This window comes from Mobula hypostoma, chromosome 10 (genome assembly GCF_963921235.1).
Source record: "Mobula hypostoma chromosome 10, sMobHyp1.1, whole genome shotgun sequence".
Lineage (NCBI taxonomy): Eukaryota > Metazoa > Chordata > Chondrichthyes > Myliobatiformes > Myliobatidae > Mobula > Mobula hypostoma.
In genome coordinates, this window is record NC_086106.1 from 105,440,214 (window position 1) to 105,450,635 (window position 10,422).

At 45.8% G+C, this 10,422-nt stretch overlaps 1 protein-coding gene across 1 annotated transcript in view; it reads left to right on the forward strand.

Annotated features, from left to right (window-relative positions):
- Positions 1-4,522, forward strand: part of LOC134352569 (uncharacterized) — a 35,066-nt gene extending 30,544 nt beyond the window's left edge. The window contains exon 11 of the mRNA XM_063059821.1: positions 4,159-4,522. Coding sequence (XP_062915891.1) covers positions 4,159-4,184 — 26 coding nt within the window. The 3' untranslated portion in view covers positions 4,185-4,522. The remainder of the gene's footprint in view (positions 1-4,158) is intronic.
- The last annotated feature ends 5,900 nt before the right edge of the window (positions 4,523-10,422 follow it).

Genomic DNA, 10,422 nt, shown 5'->3' on the forward strand with positions numbered 1-10,422 from the left:
TTTAGTCAGACATCTTGGATCAAGTGCACAGCATTTTTAAGGGGGAGGGTGAGCACCCAGAGCTTGTGGTCCATGATATTAATAAAGACTCGGATGCTGGTGGATACTTTCCTGGTGTCATGGATTCTTGATTACCTGACTGGCAGACGACAGTACGTGTGCTTGCAACACTGTGTGTCCGACAGAGTGATCAGCAGCACTGGGGCTCCACAGGGGACTATCTTGTCTCCCTTTCTCTTCACCATTTACACCTCGGACTTCAACTACTGCACAGAGTCTTGTCATCTTCAGAAGTTTTCTGATGACTCTGCCATAGTTGGATGCATCAGCAAGGGAGATGAGGCTGAGTACAGGGCTACGGTAGGAAACTTTGTCACATGGTGTAAGCAGAATTATCTGCAGCTTAATGTGAAAAAGACTAAGGAGCTGGTGGTAGACTTGAGGAGAGCTAAGGCACGGGTGACCCCTGTTTCCATCCAGGGGGTCAGTGTGGACATGGTGGAGGATTACAAATACCTGGGGATACAAATTGACAATAAACTGGACTGGTCAAAGAACACTGAAGCTGTCTACAAGAAGGGTCAGAGCCGTCTCTATTTCCTGAGGAGACTGAGGTCCTTTAACATATGTCGGACGATGCTGAGGATGTTCTACGAGTCTGTGGTGGCCAGTGCTATCATGTTTGTTGTTGTGTGCTGGGGGAGCAGGCTGAGGGTAGCAGACACCCAACAGAATCAACAAACTCATTCGTAAGGCCAGTGATGTTGTGGGGGTGGAACTGGACTCTCTCACCGTGGTGTCTGAAAAGAGGATGCTGTCCAAGTTGCATGCTGTCTTGGACAATGTCTCCCATCCACTATATAATGTACTGGTTGGGCACAGGAGTACATTCAGCCAGAGACTCATTCCACTGAGATGCAACACAGCGTCATAGGAAGTCATTCCTGCCTGTGGCCATCAAACTTTACAACTCCTCCCTTGGAGGGTCAGACACCCTGAGCCAATAGGCTGGTCCTGGACTTATTTCCTGGCATCATTTACATATTACTATTTAATTATTTATGGTTTTATTACTATTTAATTATCTATGGTGCAACTGTAACGAAAACCAATTTCCCCCGGGATCAGTAAAGTATGACTACGACTATCAAAGTGTGGCAAGGTCCTCCAAAGTGAGTTCAGGGAGTTAGGATCTAAGTTAAAGGACAATGTTTCCAGGGTGATAGGTATCAGGATTGCTACCCATGCCCCATGCTAGTGAGTCTAGAAATAGGAAGATGATGCAGTTTAACACCTGGCTAAGGAGGGAGGGCTTTTGAATTCTGGATTATTGGGCATGTTCTAGAGAAGGTGGGAACTCTACACATGGGGTGGTTTACACCTCAGCTGGAGGATAGCCAATATCCTTGCAAAATGGTTTGCTTGTGCTGCTCAGAGGGGCTTAAACTAGACTTGCAGGAGACGTGGGAGCCAGAATACCAGAGCATCTAGTGGAATGGTTGTGGGGAAAGTAGATGTTAAACCTGCGTACAAAGACAGGAACCGAAAGGTTGAGCATGGTAGAACTAATCTTCTGAGGCACTTGAGCATCAGAAATGCAAGAGGACATTTAAGAGGGAAATTAGGGGCTGAAAGAAGGCGTGAGGTTTCTAGCAGACAAGGTGAAAGAGAATACCAAGGGCCTCTACAGATCTATTAAAAGTAGAGGCACAATTGATTGAGTTGAAGATCAGCACAGTCATCTAGGCATGGAGCAGAAAGTAATGGGGAGATCTTAAATGGATTTTTTTGCATCTACATTTACTTAGGAGACTGACAGTCTGTAGAACTGAGGCAACAGTAGAGAGGTCATGAACTGTATCTGGATTACAGAAGAGCAGGTGCTTGCTGTTTTGAGGCAAATTAGGGTGGGTGTATCCCTGGAGCCCAACAAGATGTACCCTCGGACCTTGCAGGAGGTTAGTGCAGAAATTACAGGAGCTCTGGTATTTAAAACATTGTTGGCCCCAGCTGAGGTGCTAGAGGACTAGAAGGTAGCTAATATTGTTTCATTGTTCAAGAAAGGCTGTAAGAATAACCTGGGAAATTGTAGGCCAATGGGCTTGATATCAGTAGTGGGTTAAGTATTAGAAGGTATTCTAATGGACAGGGTATATATATTTAGATAGATAGGGCCTGATTAGGGATCGTCAGCAGAGGTTTGTGTGTGGTAAGTCATGTCTACCAGGAAAGGCAGTAGATGTTGTCTACATGGACTTTATCAAGGCCGTTAGCAAAGAGATTGATCCAGATGGTTTAATTGGTTGTCATTCACCCACATGGTTTAGTTGCTTGTCATTCACATGAAGTAGTAAATTGGATTCAACATTGGCTTAACAGGAAAAGCCAGAGAGTGGTGGTGAATGGTTGCTTCTCTGACTGAAGGCCTGTGACCATTGGTATGCCTCAAGGATTGGTGCTGGGTTCATTGATGTGTGTGTCATCTACATTAATGATTTGGATGATAATGTGGTAAACTAGATCTGTAACTTGCAGATAACACCTAGATTGGAGGCATAGTGGACAGCAAGGAAGGCTATCAAAATTGCAATAGGATCTGGACCAGCTGGAAAAATGGGCTGAAGAATGACAGAGTTTAATAGAGACAGGTGTGAGGTGTTACAATTTAGGAGGGCAAACCTAGGTAGGACTTGTGCAGTGAACTGTAGGGCACTGAGAAATGTGGTAGCACAGAGGGGTCTGGGAGTTCGGGTCCATAATTCCCTCCAAGTGGCATCACAGGTAGATGGTTGTAAAGAGAACTTTTGGCACATTGCCTGTCATAAATCAGAGTACTGTGTATGGTAATTGAGATGTTGTATTGAAGTTGTAAAGAAGTCGGTGAAACCAAATTTGGAGTATTGTGCGCAGTTTTGGTCAACTACCTCCAGAAAAGACATCAATAAGATTGAAAGAGTACAGAAATGTACAAGAATTTTGACAGGTCTTGACGACCCAAGTCATAGAGAAGGGTTTATTACATTAGGACTTTATTCCTGGGAATGTAGGAGAAATGGGGAGATCTGATAGATGTATACAAATTTGATGGGTATAGATGGGACAGATAGGCTTTTTCCATTGGGTTTTGGTGGGACTAGAACTAGAGGTCATAGGTTAAGTGTGAAAGATGAAATATTTAAAGGGAACTTTATTCAGGGTAGTGTGAGTGTGGAATGAGCTGCTAGTGTAAGTTGTAGATATGTCAAAGTAACTTTTATGATCTAAGTACATATGTCACCATCTACAGCCCTGAGATTCATTTTCCTGTGGGCATACTCAGAATAGTAACTATTTCAGGATCAATGAAAACCAGCATGCAGAAGACAAAAAACTGCAAGTGCAAATATAAGTAAATAGCAATAAATATCAATAAAATGAGATGGATTCTTAAAATGAGATAATTGACTATAGGAACATTTCAGTGATGAGGCTGAGGCTGTTGTACCTTCTACTTGATGGCAGCAGCAAGAAGAGAGCATAACCTGGGTGGTGGGAATCTGATCTGTCCTACGACAATGTTTCATGTAGCTGTGTCGACTCCTAAGGAAGTAGAGGTGCTGCCATGCTTTCTTCACAATTGCACTTACATGCCGGGTCCAAGACAGACCCTTTGAGATAGTAACACCCAGGAATTTAAAGTTGCTAACCCTGTCTTCCTCTGATCTCCAATTGAGGATTGGTTCACAGACCTTTGGTTTCTCTCTCAGGCAGTCTATAATTAATTGATCTTGCTGACACTGAGTGAGAGGTGGTTGTTACGATACCACTCAGCCAAATTTTTAATTTGCCTCCTGCACGCTGATTCAACACCACCTTTGATTCAGCCCAAAACAATGGTATCATCAGAAACTTAAATAGGGCATTGGAACGATACCTAGCTACACAGTCATAGGTGTAAAGTGAGTAGAGCAGGGTGTTGATGGAGATCATGGAGGAGATTTTGTTGCCAATCCGAACTGTCTGCGGTCTACAAGTAAGGAAATCTAGAATTCAATTTCACAAGGAGGCATTAAGCCCAAGCTCTTGGAGATTATTGATTAATTTTGAGGGGATAATGGTATTGAATGCTGTGCTGTAGTTGAAAAAGAACATTCTGATTTATACATCTTTGCTGTTCAGATGTTCCTAGACTGAAGAACCAATGAAATGGTATCTACTGAGGTGTTGTTCCGGTAGGCAAACTGGGGCAGATCCAAGTTGCTTGTAAGGCAGGAGCTAATGCACTTCATCAACCTCAAGATACTTCATCACTGTGGATGTAAGTGCAATTGGGCCATAGTCGTTGAGTCACCATGCTTTTCTTGGGTGCCGGTCTGATTGAAGCTTCCTTGAAGCAGGTGAGTACTAAACACTGCCAAAGCGAGTGGTTGAATGCACCAGCCAGTTGGTCAGCACAGGTCTTCAGGACATGGCCAAGTACCCCATCTGGTTTCTCCATGTTCTGATGGTCAAAATGAGCATAGAAGGCATTAAATTAATCTGGAGTTGAAGCACTGATGTACCACATGTTGCTTGACTTAACCTTGTTGGAGGTGATAGCATTCAAGCTCTTCCACCACTGTCAAGCATCCTTCATTGATTCAAATTTAGTCCAGAATTTCCACTTCGCCCCTGAGATGGCTTTCCGGAGATCATACTGGCACCTCTAAGAACTTCCTTGGTCTCTAGACTAAAGTGCCTCTGATCTGGCCCTCAGCAGATTTTAGATGTCATGGTTCTTCCAGGGCTTCTGATTGGGGAAGAGTATGAATGATTTAGTGGGGGTACACATCTACAGCTGTTTTAATGAAGTCTGTTATAACCATGGTGTATTCATTCGGATCTGTAGATGAGTGCATGAACATGGCCCAGTTCAGTGACTTAAAGCAATCCTTTAATTGCTCCTCTGTCTCCCATGACCACCTCTCAGTTGTTCTAATCTCTGGAGCCCTGCTTTTTAGGCTCTGCCTGTATGCAGGTAAGGAGAAGGGCAGCCTAGTGATCTGATTTACCAAAATGTGGTCTAAGCAATGTAAGGTGGACCACCTTTATCTTTTTTTTGGTGCGTGCATGCATGTGCATCTGTGTGCGTCCGTGCATGGCTTTCTGAGAGGCGGGACTGCGCAGGCGTGTGACGTCGGGCAGTGCAGCGCGGCAGATTTAAAAGGGCAGACATCCTGCTTCGGATTTGATTCGAAGAAGGAGTCTGAGAGTCTGAGTGGGAGTGCCGAAAAAGAGATTTTTGAAATTTTCGTTATTTTTTTTTCTCCAACGGCTTTCTGAGAGGCGGGACTGCGCAGGCGTGTGACGTCGGGCAGTGCAGCGCGGCAGATTTAAAAGGGCAGACATCCTGCTTCGGATTTGATTCGAAGAAGGAGTCTGAGAGTCTGAGTGGGAGTGCCGAAAAAGAGATTTTTGAAATTTTCGTTATTTTTTTTTCTCCAACGGCTTTCTGAGAGGCGGGACTGCGCAGGCGTGTGACGTCGGGCAGTGCAGCGCGGCAGATTTAAAAGGGCAGACATCCTGCTTCGGATTTGATTCGAAGAAGGAGTCTGAGAGTCTGAGTGGGAGTGCCGAAAAAGAGATTTTTGAAATTTTCGTTATTTTTTTTTTCTCCAACGGCTTTCTGAGAGGCGGGACTGCGCAGGCGTGTGACGTAGGGCAGTGCAGCGCGGCAGATTTAAAAGGAACAGAGCCTCATAGAGCGGGCAGCGTAGTTTGCGGGCGGCGGAGTGAGCCGGGAGCAGAGTGAAGACTTAAGGGCTTCGGCTCACCGGGCTTAGGCGGAAGCGGGTGAGGCGAGGAAGGTTTGACATTCATTTTCTGTTGCTATTTGAGGAGAGGGGCATTATGACTGTGAGGGCAGTTTGCTGTTCTCGGTGTCGGATGTGGGAGGCCCTGGAGTCAAGCCTCCCGGACGTCTACATCTGCGCCAAGTGCATCGAGATGCAGCTCCTAAGGGACCGCGTTACGGAACTGGAGCTGCAGCTCGATGACCTTCGTCTGGTCAGGGAGAGTGAGGAGGTGATAGAGAGGAGTGGAAGGCAGGTGGTCACGCCGGGGCCACGGGAGGCAGACAAGTGGGTCACGGTTAGGAGGGGGAAGGGGAAAAGGAAGGTGATGGGGAGTACCCCGGCGGCTGTGCCCCTTAACAACAGGTACTCCTGTTTGAGTACTGTTGGGGGGGACAGCTTACCCGGGGGAAGCGACAGTGGCCCTGCCTCCGGCACAGAGTCTGGCCCTGTAGCTCAGAAGGGTAGGGCAAGGAAGAGGAGGGCAGTTGTGATAGGGGACTCGATAGTAAGGGGGTCAGATAGGCGATTCTGTGGACGCAGTCCAGAGACTCGGATGGTAGTTTGCCTCCCTGGTGCCAGGGTCCGGGATATTTCTGATCGTGTCCAAGATATCCTGAAGTGGGAGGGTGAAGAGCCAGAGGTCCTGGTACATATAGGTACCAATGACATAGGTAGGAAAAGGGATGAGGTCCTGAAAGAAGAATATAGGGAGCTAGGAAGGGAGTTGAGAAAAAGGACCGCAAAGGTAGTAATCTCGGGATTACTGCCTGTGCCACGCGACAGTGAGAGTAGGAATGCGATGAGGTGGAGGATAAATGCGTGGCTGAGGGATTGGAGCAGGGGGCAGGGATTCAAGTTTTTGGATCATTGGGACCTCTTTTGGCGCAGGTGTGACCTGTACAAAAAGGACGGGTTACACTTAAATCCTCGGGGGACCAATATCCTGGCAGGGAGATTAGCGGGGGCTACTGAGGTGACTTTAAACTAGAATGGTTGGGGGGTGGGAATCAAATTAAAGCGGCTAGGTGTGAGGAGGTTAGTTCACAACAGAGGGATGGGAACCAGTGCAGAGAGACAGAGGGGTGTAAAGTGAGCGTAGAAGCAAAAAGTACAAAGGGGAAAAGTAAAAGTGGCAGGCCGACAAATCCAGGGCAAGCATTAAAAAGGGCTAAGAGAGTTGTAAAAGAGTGCCTGAAGGCTTTATGTGTCAATGCAAGGAGCATTCGTAATAAGGTGGATGAATTGAAAGTGCAGATTGTTATTAATGATTATGATATAGTTGGGATCACAGAGACATGGCTCCAGGGTGACCAGGGATGGGAGCTCAACGTTCAGGGATATTCAATATTCAGGAGGGATAGACACGAAGGAAGGGGAGGTGGGGTGGCGTTGCTGGTTAAAAAAGAGATTAACGCAATAGAAAGGAAGGACATAAGCCGGGAAGATGTGGAATCGATATGGGTAGAGCTGCGTAACACTAAGGGGCAGAAGACGCTGGTGGGAGTTGTGTACAGGCCACCTAACAGTAGTAGTGAGGTCGGAGATGGTATTAAACAGGAAATTAGAAATGTGTGCAATAAAGGAACAGCAGTTATAATGGGTGACTTCAATCTACATGTAGACTGGGTGAACCAAATTGGTAAAGGTGCTGAGGAAGAGGATTTCTTGGAATGTATGCGGGATGGTTTTTTGAACCAACATGTCGAGGAACCGACTAGAGAGCAGGCTATTCTGGACTGGGTTTTGAGCAATGAGGAAGGGTTAATTAGCGATCTTGTCGTGAGAGGCCCCTTGGGTAAGAGTGACCATAATATGGTGGAATTCTTCATTAACATGGAGAGTGACGTAGTTAATTCAGAAACAAAGGTTCTGAACTTAAAGAGGGGTAACTTTGAAGGTATGAGACATGAATTAGCTAAGATAGACTGGCAAATGACACTTCAAGGATTGACGGTGGATATGCAATGGCAGGCATTTAAAGGTTGCATGGATGAACTACAACAATTGTTCATCCCAGTTTGGCAAAAGAATAAATCAAGGAAGGTAGTGCACCCGTGGCTGACAAGAGAAATTAGGGATAGTATCAATTCCAAAGAAGTAGCATACAAATTAGCCAGAGAAAGTGGCTCACCTGAGGACTGGGAGAAATTCAGAGTTCAGCAGAGGAGGACAAAGGGCTTAATTAGGAAGGGGAAAAAAGATTATGAGAGAAAACTGGCAGAGAACATAAAAACGGACTGTAAAAGCTTTTATAGATATGTAAAAAGGAAAAGACTGATAAAGACAAATGTAGGTCCCCTGCAAACAGAAACAGGTGAATTGATTATGGGGAGCAAGGACATGGCAGACCAATTGAATAATTACTTTGGTTCTGTCTTCACTAAGGAGGACATAAATAATCTTCCAGAAATAGTAAGGGACAGAGGGTCCAGTGAGATGGAGGAACTGAGCGAAATACATGTTAGTAGGGAAGTGGTGTTAGGTAAATTGAAGGGATTGAAGGCAGATAAATCCCCAGGGCCAGATGGTCTGCATCCCAGAGTGCTTAAGGAAGTGGCCCAAGAAATAGTGGATGCATTAGTGATAATTTTTCAAAACTCGTTAGATTCTGGACTAGTTCCTGAGGATTGGAGGGTGGCTAATGTAACCCCACTTTTTAAAAAAGGAGGGAGAGAGAAACCGGGGAATTATAGGCCGGTTAGCCTAACGTCGGTGGTGGGGAAACTGCTGGAGTCAGTTATCAAGGATGTGATAACAGCACATTTGGAAAGCGGTGAAATGATCGGACAAAGTCAGCATGGATTTGTGAAAGGAAAATCATGTCTGACGAATCTCATAGAATTTTTTGAGGATGTAACTAGTAGAGTGGATAGGGGAGAACCAGTGGATGTGGTATATTTGGATTTTCAAAAGGCTTTTGACAAGGTCCCACATAGGAGATTAGTGTGCAAACTTAAAGCACACGGTATTGGGGGTAAGGTATTGGTGTGGGTGGAGAATTGGTTAGCAGACAGGAAGCAAAGAGTGGGAATAAACGGGACCTTTTCAGAATGGCAGGCGGTGACTAGTGGGGTACCGCAAGGCTCAGTGCTGGGACCCCAGTTGTTTACAATATATATTAATGACTTGGATGAGGGAATTAAATGCAGCATCTCCAAGTTTGCGGATGACACGAAGCTGGGTGGCAGTGTTAGCAGTGAGGAGGATGCTAAGAGGATGCAGGGTGACTTGGATAGGTTGGGTGAGTGGGCAAACTCATGGCAGATGCAATTTAATGTGGATAAATGTGAAGTTATCCACTTTGGTGGCAAAAATAGGAAAACAGATTATTATCTGAATGGTGGCCGATTAGGAAAAGGGGAGGTGCAACGAGACCTGGGTGTCATTATACACCAGTCATTGAAAGTGGGCATGCAGGTACAGCAGGCGGTGAAAAAGGCGAACGGTATGCTGGCATTTATAGCGAGAGGATTCGAGTACAGGAGCAGGGAGGTACTACTGCAGTTGTACAAGGCCTTGGTGAGACCACACCTGGAGTATTGTGTGCAGTTTTGGTCCCCTAATCTGAGGAAAGACATCTTTGCCATAGAGGGAGTACAAAGAAGGTTCACCAGATTGATTCCTGGGATGGCAGGTCTTTCATATGAAGAAAGACTGGATGAACTGGGCTTGTACTCGTTGGAATTTAGAAGATTGAGGGGGGATCTGATTGAAACGTATAAGATCCTAAAGGGATTGGACAGGCTAGATGCAGGAAGATTGTTCCCGATGTTGGGGAGGTCTAGAACGAGGGGTCACAGTTTGAGGATAGAGGGGAAGCCTTTTAGGACCGAGGTTAGGAAAAACTTCTTCACACAGAGAGTGGTGAATCTGTGGAATTCTCTGCCACAGCAAACTGTTGAGGCCAGTTCATTAGCTATGTTTAAAAGGAAGTTAGATATGGCCCTTGTGGCTACAGGGGTCAGGGGGTATGGAGGGAAGGCTGGGTTCTGAGTTGGATGATCAGCCATGATCATAATAAATGGCGGTGCAGGCTCGAAGGGCCGAATGGCCTACTCCTGCACCTATTTTCTATGTTTCTATGTTTCTATGATGGCGGGACAATGTCTTTATCATGCCTTTACAAGGCACAGACCGAGAGAGGGAGAGACTGTGGCACTCCACTCCCCACACAGACACTTCGCAGCATTTTTCCCTTTATTTTATGAGGTCGAGTTGCAATCTCGACACTCAACCCAGCACAGATGGAAAGCATACTTGGGAGCGGACCCAACTGAGTTTGAACCCGGGAACCTCCATTCTAGAGTCTGGCACTGATGACATTGCGCCACCAGCCAGCCCCAGACCTCCTTTATTTTAGTATAGCAGTAGTCTAGTATGTTGTGATGTCTGGCACAGCAGGTTATATGCTGGTGATAATTGGGCAGGGTTTTCTTCTAACAAGCTTGGTTAAAGTCTCCGACTATAATTTGAAATGCATTGGGATGGGCTGTTTCTTGCTTGTAGATGGCATTCTGCAGTTTTGAGAGTGTTTGATTATAGTCAACTGCTGGTGGTATACACTGCAGTCAGGATTACACAGCAGAACTCCTGAGGTATATAGAATGGA